Genomic DNA, 11,569 nt, shown 5'->3' with positions numbered 1-11,569 from the left:
GCCTAAACGTCTACATTCTTAACGCTGTAACAGGTCTTGAATTAATAAACGGAAACATACACATTACCCTTTCACTCTGAGTTAGATGGCTATTTGGGTTTTCATGCTAGTTCTGCCTTTAATAAGTCATGGGGAACTAGAGGAAGGACGGACATTTGCAAATCTCAGACTGTTTTCTCCACTTATAAAATTAGAGGATTAGACTCAATCTGTAACTTCCTAAGAGTGGGTGGAGGGGGTGGTAAGACCTGGATAGTACAAGGATCCTCCGGTTATTTCAGCCAAGACTTTTTTTGAAAATGAATTGTTTTGCTGGAAGTAAAAGTATAAAAAGTCTGGAACAGTAACAGAATGTGTTTTCTTAGAGTTAATGAATTCCAAATAGTCTGGCATCAGGAAATTCCCTTGTGATACAAGTGTGTGCTAAGTCTATGAATGTACACAGGCGTATTTTTCTAGAGACGAGTCTTTTATTTCTCAAGAGTACATCACTCTAGAAAAGATTAAAGACCTATAAAATATTCAGCTTTATAGTCTTGGAGGAAATTGGAACTCTAAGTTTATAAAAAGCAATATGAGAAAACCTACATTTTCTGATTAAGAGTCAAACGTTATTAGACATTCATGAGTAAGATATATCAAAAGTAATCATAGCCTAATAAACTGGGCACCTACAATCGCCACTGAAAATTTTCTGTATTAGTCACAGAGTTAAAGTAAAATATTTCATCTGGAACTAGGTTGTTTCAAAATATTTTCGGAGTTATAAACTCACAATAAACCAAAGAAAAAGCCTAATCATTGATTATATATAAAGTATTTATTTGTATGCACATATTTACCTAAAATTTACAGAAAATAAAAGCAGAATACAGAATGCCCTCTTTAAGACTTCTTAGGAGCAGAGGGTTTTATTGCTGCAGTTTGAAGAATAAAATCTGTACAAGTGAAAGCTAAGATGAACACGTTTAAGTGGCACCCTTTAAAAAAGTTTTTGTCTTGTTATTGAATTTTCAACTTTGTTAAATGAAATTTAAAAGACTGCTCATGAAATAATTTAAACCTTTTCAAAATCTTTTAATAAACAGATAAAAGGCACCTCCAGTACTTAAAATATTTACAGCAATCCCAATAGTTTAATTTTAATAGCTATTATAGTACATGTGGCTATTATGCATACACAGTATGTCATTAACACTCTCTGAACAGTGAGAATTGGTGACTATTTCTGGTTCGGCTCCCGTGTTCTTCTGGTGATGGGGCAGGATGCTCAGTTACGCCTGTGCAATACCAGTGTAACAGCGTGTCTACCACAGCATGCAATCCAGTTCTCTAAAACAGTGACTATAAAATTCCCAGACAACACATAATTTATAACTAAACTCACACATTCACAAACCTTTGGGGTGTTCTTAAAATTATTAAAAAAATATAAAGGATATTTAGTATTAAATGAAAATAATAAACTGAAAAATATAACCACAATAGTTGCTGGAGTTCAATATCTAGTTAAACTAAAGTGTTTCTCAAAACATCTGTAATTTCTTAAAACATAATGGGAGATGAGTTTTCCTCGTGAGTCCGATGTTTGTCCTGCAGGATGATTAAAGGAAAGTGAAGGAATGAAAGGCACACATAATAGCTGGTCTTACAGAGCTGTGGGATGGCAGCAGATGTTCCTGAAATACTGGTGCAGGAGAATAAAGTCCACACAACATTTTCCTCTTTAACATTGGCATTGATTTGCTATTTACAGTAGTCTGCAAAAATACATTATAAAAACTGAATGAGGTTCTGTTTCTAAGTTGAACTTAGTAACATACATACATACTTCATCTGCAAAAATCTTTGCAGGATCTGAAGTACTAAAGTGACACTAATACTGAACACAGGTAATCAAAGGTACCAACGCACTGATCACGCGAGTCGTCATCCTCAAGACAATCTGGGTAATATTGCACACTGGTCAGCTGCTGCTACGACCTTCACATATCCAACTGCAAAGGAGTCCTTTATGGCTTTTTGCTGTATCACTTATTTGAAGAAAGGCTGTTTTAGGTCCCATAACAATGAGTGCACATTGTCATTGAACATGAGGCCTAGGTTTCAAAATTAGTTTTCCTGTCTGTAAAAAAGGGAAAAAAAAAATTTTCAATAGTTTTATGAAAAATATCACCACCCACATGTAAGCCTTAAAGGGCATCCACAAGGTATCAGGAATTTCTCTATCTTCAGTCATGGTTAAACAATTATGTTTTCAGTTTCTTTCTTTTTTGAGACAGCACCTGACTCTTGTCACTCTAGCTGTGGGCAATGGCATGATCATAGCTCACTGCAGCCTCCACTTCCCAAGCTCAGGAGACCCTCTCCCCTCCACTTCCCACACAGCTGGGACTGTGGATTCACATCATCTTCCTTGGTGAATTTTTCTTAGTTTTGTCACTATGTTGCCAGGCTGGTTTCAAATTCTTGGCTTTAAGTGATCCTCCTGCCCTGGCTTCTCCAAGTGCTGGGACTATAGACATGAGCCACCGCATCCAGCCCCTCATCCCACATCTTTATTTGGATTCTGGATTCTTTATTCACTGGCTACCTAGAAATCAAGCCCATCAATCTCCTGGATAAAATAAAATTTCGACTTGTGTAGATTTACGCTCCTTACAAAACAAAGTTTACAACAATAAATAAAGCTATGTATTTGAACAAAACATTTCTCCTTTCCAATATAAAAAGTTTTCATTCCTCAGGTTAAAAAGTAAACGAATGGTTGGAGCAACAGGCACTCATACACTACTAGTGTCCAGTATGAGGTAGTAGAACTCCTGTGTAGGGCCAAGTCGCATTTATTAAAAAAAAAAAAAAAACATGTGCAAATCACATTATCCAAGCAACTGCACTGTTAGGACTCTGTCTGGAGGACTCTAGAAGTGAGTGTAGGGTGTACACGAAGCGTTACTGATGCATCAGTCTGTATTTACTGAGCGTCTACCACCTGTCAGGCCTGTGTGAAGTACCAGAGATCCAGTAACAAAATGAACAGACGCCTGTCTTTGTGGAGTTTAAGTTCTAATGGGAGCACAGACAAGATATTCTGAAACAAAACGACATGCCATTATGTCCGAAAGTGGATTAAATTCTGACAGACCCATTAAATGGAACAAGTCACAATTCAACAGCATGGAAGATCTCAACTGCGATAACGCAGGCATGTGTTAGTACTCAGTAACCAGCAGCCCCTAAGTCCTAACACTGGGCCAAAGAAGCAAGTTCGAAAAACTGTAACATCTTCCTTTTACAACAAAATTCAAAACATAGTGATTATCTTTGGTAATTAATAATGTATTTTATTTTTATCCTCAGGTCAAAAGTATTGGCAGGACTCTTGGGTTATCTCTCAATTCTCACTTAAATTTTGGCTGTTTAATTTTTGGTAATTCCTTGCTATTTTGAGCAGGGGTACATATAGAACAAGAATAGACGTGAGCTGATTATTTTCTTCTGTGCTGATTATTAATACTGGCCAATATGGCAATATGGAGTTCATTATATTCTTTATTATGTTTGCAAATTTTCTTTTTTTTCTTTTTGAGACAGAGCCTCAAGCTGTCCCCCTGGGCAGAGTGCCGTGGCATCACAGCTCACAGCAACCTCCAACTCCTGGGCTCAAGCGAGTCTCCTACCTCTGCCTCCCAAGTAGCTGGGACCACAGGCGCCCACCACAATGCCCGGCTATTTTTTGGTTGCAGCCATCGTTGTTTGGCGGGTCCGGGCTGGGGATTCGAACCCACCACCTTAGGTGTACGTGGCTGGCGCCTTAGCCGGTTGAGCTATAGGCGCCGAGCCTGCAAATTTTCGTAATTAAAATTTTTAAGAAAGGAACCAACTCGAGCATATTGTCTAGTGATTTGCTGTTCTGTGTGCCGACCACCTTACCCTGGAGATCTTTCATACATTAGGTATACATGTACATAAAGGTTTACTTCCGGCTTTCTAAGACACAACGACACCAAAGCCTATTTTATCAATCACCTGCTGAGAAGTGCAAAGATCATTTCCATTTTTTTACTAATGTAAAGGATGTTGCAATGAACAACCTTGTACTTGCCCCCTTGTGTGCGTATGTAACGATGGTTCCCCTTAACCTCCACCCGTCCCAACCAACCAGGGTAGAATAGTTAGATCTTGGTATATGCCCATTTTATTTATTTTTATTAGAGACGGAATCTCACTTTATTGCCCTTGGTAGAGTGCCATCATGTCACAGCTCATACATAGCAACCTCCAATTCCTGAGCTTAGGCAATTCTCCTGCCTCAGCCTCCTGAGTAGATGAGACAACAGGTGCCCACCATAACGCCTGGCTATTTTTTTTTTTTTTTTGTCCTTGCAGTTTAGCTGGGGCTGGGTTCAAACTCACTACCCTTGGTATATGGGGCCGGCATCCTACCCACTGAGCCACAGGCGCCACCCCTATTTTACTTTATAGAAGAATGAAAACCTACTCTACCAAATGGCTGTACTAATTTATCTTTCCAAACCATGTGTACAAGTGTATCAGCTTCACAATACTAGACTTGCCAGAGTATTTACAGGTAAAGCAAATGGGAACTCACTGTTTCACTGTGCATTTCCTTGATTCTAAGAGGTTGCCTACTCTTTATGTATGTCTACTGCCATTTGTATTTCCTCCTCTGTAACATATCCTTATCCTTTCCCCATTTTTTATTTTATTTTTTTAATCTTTAAATTTTTTTTTTTTTTTGAGACAGAACCTCAAGCTGTCACCCTGGTTACAGTGCCATAGCATCACAGCTCACAGCAATCTCCAACTCCTGAGCTCAAGCGATTCTCCTGCCTCCACCTTCCAAGTAGCGGGGACTACTGGCACTCACTGCAACACCCAGCTATATTTTGCTCGCAGCCATCATTGTTTGACGGGCCTGGGCTAGATTTGAACCTGCCAGCTCAGGTGTTACGTGGCTGGCGCCTTAACTGCTTGAGCCACAGGTACCGAGGCACTCCCCTCTTTTTTAAATATCCTATTTGTCTTTTTTTCCTTCCTGAGACAGAGTCTTCCCCTGTCGCCTAAGCTGGAGTGACATGGCCTCAGCCTAACTCAGAGCAACCTTAAACTGCTGGGCTCAAGTGATACTCCTATGTTAGCCTCCACAATAGTAGGGCACCTGCCATCACGCCTGGCTAACTTTTCTATTTTTTTTTTTTTTTTTTTGAGACAGAGCCTCAAGCTGTCCCCCTGGGCAGAGTGCCATGGCATTACAGCTCACAGCAATCTCCAACTCCTGGGCTCAAGCGATTCTCCTGCCTCCGCCTCCCAAGTGGCTGGGACCACAGGCGCCCGCCACAACGCCCGGCTATTTTTTGGTTGCAGCCATCATTGTTGTTTGGCGGGTCCGGGCTGGGGATTCGAACCCGCCACCTTAGGTGTACGTGGCTGGCGCCTTAGCCGGTTGAGCTATAGGCGCTGAGCCTAACTTTTCTATTTTTAAGGGAGATGGGGTCTCACTTTGCTCAGGCTGGTCTTAAATTCCTGACCTCAAGTGATCCTCCCATCTTGGCCTCTTAGAGCACTACGATTACAGATGTGAACCACCACGCCAAGCCTCAAATTATCTGCCTGATTGACTTATAATTTTTTTTTGAAACAAGTCTCACTTTGCCACACTTGGTAGAGTGCATGTGTCACAGCTCATAGCAACCTCAAACTCCTGGGCTCAAGAGATCCTCTTGCTGCAGTTTTTCATTTTTAGTAGAGATGGGGTCTCATTCTTGTTCACGCTGGTCTCAAACTGGTGAGCTCAAGCAATCCACCTGCCTTGGCCTCCCGGAATGCTAGGATTACAGGCATGAGCCACCTCACCCAGCCCTATGTTTAATTTTTTTAAGAAACAGAGGCTTGCACTATTGTTCTGCTGGCGTGTAGCAGCATGGTCATAGGTCACTGCATCCTTGAACTCCTGGCTCAGGAGATCCTTTGCCTCAGCCTCCATGCTGGTTTTCTTGAGGATGCTGTTGACTCTGTTTCTCTGATGTAAAATAATAAACCATAACACAGTCTGTCTCAAAATTTTCACAGTGATCCACACATACCTTACAAATACTTGTGCTAATCACAGCTTAACTTCTTACCTTTTGCTGTGCAGAAGTTGTCAATTTTGGTATGTCACTTTTTCCATTATGGAATTTTGTTTTTGTTTTGTTTGTTGAGATAGAGTCTTGCTGTTGCCTACGCTAGACTACAGAGGCATCATCATGGCTTAATACAACCTCAAACTCCTGGGCTGAAGTGATACTCCTGCCTCAGCCTCCCAAATAGCTGGAACTACAGGTATCCATCACAACACCTGGCTAATTTTTCTATTTTTTGAAGAGACAAGGTTTTGCTCTTGCCCAAGTTGGTCTCAAACTCTTAAGGTCAAAGAATCCTCCCTCCTCAACCTCCCAGACTGTTAGGATTACAGGCATGAGCCACTGTGCTGGGTCTCTGTTTTGTGTCTTAAAAAGGCTTTAACTGGGTGCAGTGGTACATGTTTGTATGTCCAATTACTTGGGAGGCCAACTAGTCAGAGGATTGCTTGAGGCCAGGAGTTCGAGTCCAGTCTAGGCAACACAGTGAATGCCATCTCTTTGGGGGAAAGAAAATGAGATCTTATGACTATAAAAAATTAGTCAAGCATGGTGGTGTGTACCTATAATCCCAGCTACTTAGGAAGCTGAAGAAGGATCACTTAAGCCCAGGAATTTGACTCTAGCCTGGACAATATGGTAAGACCCTGTCTTAAAAAAAAATAGTAAGATGCATCATGATTTTACATCATTAAGAAAGATTAAATTGTCAACTCTAGGATGGGCAAGGTGGCTTAAGCCTGTAATCCTGGCACTCTGGGAGGCCAATTTGGGAGGGTCATTTGAGCTCAGGAGTTTAAAACCATCCTGGATCAAGTGCAAGATCCCATCTCCACTAAAACTAGAAAAATTAGCCAAGTATTATGGTGTGTGCCTGTAGCCCTAGCTACTCAGGAGGCTGAGGCAGGAAGATTGCTTGAGCCCAGGAGTTTGAGGTTTCTGTGAGCTAGGCTGACACTCTAGCCTGGGCAACAGAGTTAAGATTTTCTCAAAAAAATAAATAAAGCCTGTTTTTCTAAAGGCAATCTTCAGTTCTTTCAAGTAAATCTATAATATAACTTTTTAATAAAAAAACTACTTACATCATCACAAGACATATTGTACTCTGATAATACCGTTCGACATCGAGCAGCTATACTGAATAAATGAGGTCAAAGAAAAACTTCTCATTTCAAGAGTAGGCTTCTAAGAAACACCTACATCCTCGAGAAAGTACTTTAATTTAAGGAGTAAAACTCAGTCCATGATAAAGGATACATTGATGGTGCAACTACCCTCTTGTGTATTCCAGCAAAGAACAAGCCTATTAGAGTAATACAGCTAATGGTGAAAAATGGATGATTCCACAATGATGTGAAGAAGGAAACCTGAAAAACAAAATTTAAAATGTAAAGATATTAAAAATCTCAGGACAATACCGATTTCTACCTCTCCAACTCGTACATAATGACATGTAATATTTTTATCCTCTAAACAATGAAGATCTGAAGAATTCCAATAACCCTAGTTCTCTATATCGCTATGCTGTAAAAATAAAACAGTGTGTATGCCTTATATCTTCTAATATCACAAGACATTCTAGCAATACACTCCTTTCATCCACTTCAAATACTTGTATTACAAATTCGTTCTTTTTTTTTTCCTGAGACAGAGTCTCAAGCTATCGCCCTAGGTAAAGTACACCGGCGTCACAGCTCATAGCAACCTCCAACTCCTGGACTTAAGTGATTCTCTTGTCTCAGCCTCCCAAGTAGCTGGGACCACAACGCCCAGCTATTTTTTGGTTGTAGTTGTCACTGTTGTTTGGCAGGCCCAGGCTGGGTTTGAACCTGCCAGGTCTGTTGTATTTGGCTGGAGCCCTAGCTGCTGGGCTACGGGCACCAAGCCTACAAATTTATTCCTATAATCAAAATCCAACCCTACCCAAGATTTTTAATGAACTCTTGTGTTGCTTAAAAAGTTGAGGTCTCTGATCTTAACGAAAATACAAGGCAAGGAAGGTGTGTGTGGTGGCTCATGGCTATAAATCCTAGCACTCTCCAAGTCCAAAGTGGGTGGATTGCTTGAGCTCAGGAGTTGGATACCAGCCTGAGCAAGAGGGAGATCCAATCTCTTCTAAAAACAGAAAAACTAGCTAGGTGTGGTGGTCCCAGCTAATAGAGAGGCTCACTTGAGCCCAAGAATTTGAGGTTGCTGTGAGTTATGGATGCCTTGGCATTCTACCCTGGGACAGCAGAGTAAGACTCTGTCTCAAAAACAAACAAACAAATAAACAAAACAAAACAAGCCAAACAGTCACACTGCCTTTCATGTTAAAAAGATTCCTTAGGAGAACTGAGCAAACTCTTGCTAGTCATAACCTGCTCCCCATGTAATTGTCATCTCCTGCCACACTTCCACACATATGCTACCTTGTTAATCTCTCTCCTCTCTGTCTGAGTAACTCCTTTGTTGCAAACAAAAGTTTGGTTTTGAAGGTACTGAGATTCAGGTGGCCACAGGACATTCAAGCAGGGAAAAATGCTTAGCAGCTCCCCAAACAGAACTAGAACTGAAGAGAAAGGGCGAGTTTCGGAACTGACTGTGATCAGGTGACAGTAGAACACAGAACAACACAAAATTCTAACACTCAGGTGTGGAGGGACAGGGGCGCAGACTACGTGATAGGAGTCCCAAAGAGCAGGCACCGGCAATGGTATGTACGCTGAAGGAACAGAGAAGACAGGCATTTACAGCATCTGGGGAAAGGAATCACACGGGTCAGTAACTAGACGAGAGTGACCGAGTCAGGCTGAGTACATCCCCACTCCACGCTCACAAGATATGCGTGTGTACGTGTTTCAAAACAGAGAACTAAACATGTGTGCTTGTCTCAAGGCAGAGGGGAGCATTAGGTAGATGGTCCAACACAGTATCTCAGATAAAGAAATTGGAGGCTGAAAAACATCACGAGGGAGGAAGCTCCCAGAAAGATATCCTGAAGTTAGGTTAATATTCTGGAAGAATACCTTCTTGAAAGGTATTATGAGGGCAGTTCAAACTCTCACAAGCCAGCTCTGTTTTGTGTGGCCTGAACAATGTTAGCATAGAGAGAGTTTTATGTCTTTTTTTGAGACAGAGTCTCACTTTGTCACCCTGGGTGAAGTGCCATAGTGTCATAGCTCACAGCAACCTCAGACTCCTGGGTTCAAGTGATCCTCCTGCCTCAGCCTCCCAAGTAGCTGGAACTACAGGCACAAGCCACAACGCCTCACAAGTTTTTCTATTTTTAGAAGAGACAAGGGTGTCGCTCTTGCTCAGGATTGTCCTGAAATACTGAGTTCAAGCAATCCAACCATCTCAGGTTCCCAGAGTGTTAGGATTACAGGCAGGAGCCACTGCACCTGCCTGAGAGCTTTATGTCTTAATTTTAATTAGGTTTATGAGTATCAGTCTTCTGTCTTTCATGGCAAGAAACAAGTGGCTCATGCCTTTAATCCCAGCAGTCTGGGAGGCCAAGGTGGACAGATTGCCTGAGCTCACCATTCAAGACCAGCCTGAGCAAGAGACCCCGTCTCTAAAAACAGCTGGTGTTGTGGCAGGTGCCTATAGTCTCAGCTACTTGGGAGGCTGAGGCAGGAGAATTGCTTGAGCCCAAGAGTATGAGGTTGCTGTGAGCTATGATACCTCTGCACTCTACTGAGCATGACAAAGTGAGACTCTGTCTCAAAAAAAAAAAAAAAAGAAAGAAAGAAAGAAAAGAAACAAGTGCAGGCGAGCAGCACTTCTGTCCCTTGGACCAGGCCTCCGTATCCTTCCCAGTTTGCCAGATTCTTTCTCACCCTAGTTTCTTACAGCCACTGGCTGCTGAGTTTGCAACTCCTGCTAGAGACCATTGCTGGTTAAAACTTCTGTCAGGTTTGGGGTTATTAAATACTGAAACACAAAGAGTCAACCCTTAGGCTAATAGTCATATTCTCACCTAATTTAGAAAATGATATTAACTACATAGTTTTGGGCCTATTTCAAATTACATTTAATTCTGTGTTTTATTAAGATCTCAACTAGCTGAAATCAGCTTATATTTTTCCCAATTAGAAGGCAGACTCATTTCCCAAGACAGATCTTTTTCAATCTTCTCGCCAGCTTCCTTCCACTCTTCCCTAAAGATGAGCACCAAGTGGAGCCTTAAGATCAGATTTTTATAAATGAACACACAGGAGAGTTTCCTGTCTGCCATCAAAATTCGCTATTAACATAAAACTCCATCACCCACCTCACCTGCTTCCCATCCTTTCATATCTCTACCTCAGTGGGTAAAGTCAGGGTGTGCACACGCCATATACACCTCTGGCTGTCTGAACTACCATTTAGACCTAAGCCTTACATTAGGTTTTACTTCTGAATAACCTAAAAGGTAATAAATAAAGCTACTGGGAATAGTCTTAATTATAGCTTTAAAAAAGGAAAGGATTTTTAAGATCTGTGGAAAGTACATCATTACTACCCTAAATAAAACGACAACGGGGGAATGATCTTCACTGGGAAATTGAAGACAAAAACTTCTCTAATAAAAAAGCCTGAGTCTGAAATTAAGGTGTAAGTTAGTACAATAGAAGCAGAAACGTGAAAAACATGCTATCAGCTTTCACCAAGACATAACGTTACAAGACAAAGCTGTCTTTGCTTTGGTACAGGAATATCCTCGCATAGTGCCCACGGGGAGATCTTCCACTGTTTCCTACGTTAACTTCAGGCAGGAAATTCTATGAGATAAATACTGAGAAAGAAAAGCTTTGCCAGCTTCCAGGAGCTGATGATACATCAGTTTCCACAGACAACGAAAATCACAGAATTAATCGTGACTTCATTTATTAGATAACCTGAAGTGCATTTTTTTTTTTTTTTTGAGACAGAGTCTTACTTTGCTGCCTGAGTTACAGTCAGACAGTGTCATCACAGCTCACAGCAACCTCAAACACCTGGGTTGAAGGGATCCTCCTGCCTCAGCCTCCCAAGTAGCTGGGACTACAGGCATGTTACACTCTATACATGGCTAATTTTTCTATTTTTAGTAGAGATGGGGTCTTGCCTTTTTTCTCAGGCTGGTCTCAAACTACTGGCCTCGAGCAATCTTCATGCCACACCCTCCCAGAGTGCTAGGATTAAAGCATGAGCCACCATGCCTGGCCTGGAGAATAATTTATAATTCAATTCTGGCAATTCTATGAGATGACAACGTATCTATCAGTGACCTGGTTCCTTCCTGGTTTTCACCTCTCCCTTAAGCCTGCTTTTTATTTAGTCCTTACTTTTTCTTCACTTGTATTTTGCTATTTTATTACATATATTTCCTGTAAAGTCCCAAATGCTTTATGGGATAAAGAAAAGTATTAACAGACATAACTTATAGAAGGAAATATTATTTTATGATTTTTTTTTTTTTT

At 41.1% G+C, this 11,569-nt stretch overlaps 1 protein-coding gene across 1 annotated transcript in view; it reads right to left on the bottom strand.

The window, feature by feature from the left end:
• Positions 1 to 1,495: 1,495 nt before the first annotated feature.
• CNEP1R1 (CTD nuclear envelope phosphatase 1 regulatory subunit 1) overlaps positions 1,496 to 11,569 on the bottom strand; it is a 15,623-nt gene continuing 5,549 nt past the window's right edge. Inside the window, exons 4-6 of the mRNA XM_003792533.3 lie at positions 7,401 to 7,510; positions 7,226 to 7,280; positions 1,496 to 2,125 (exon numbers count right to left, since the gene is read on the bottom strand). Coding sequence (XP_003792581.1) covers positions 2,084 to 2,125; positions 7,226 to 7,280; positions 7,401 to 7,510 — 207 coding nt within the window. The 3' untranslated portion in view covers positions 1,496 to 2,083. The remainder of the gene's footprint in view (positions 2,126 to 7,225; positions 7,281 to 7,400; positions 7,511 to 11,569) is intronic.

The sequence above is a fragment of the Otolemur garnettii genome, unplaced genomic scaffold, assembly GCF_000181295.1.
Source record: "Otolemur garnettii isolate 467f Iridium unplaced genomic scaffold, OtoGar3 scaffold00058, whole genome shotgun sequence".
NCBI lineage: Eukaryota > Metazoa > Chordata > Mammalia > Primates > Galagidae > Otolemur > Otolemur garnettii.
Note: the sequence above shows the minus strand (reverse complement) of the source record. Positions and strands in the feature narration are given on the sequence as shown.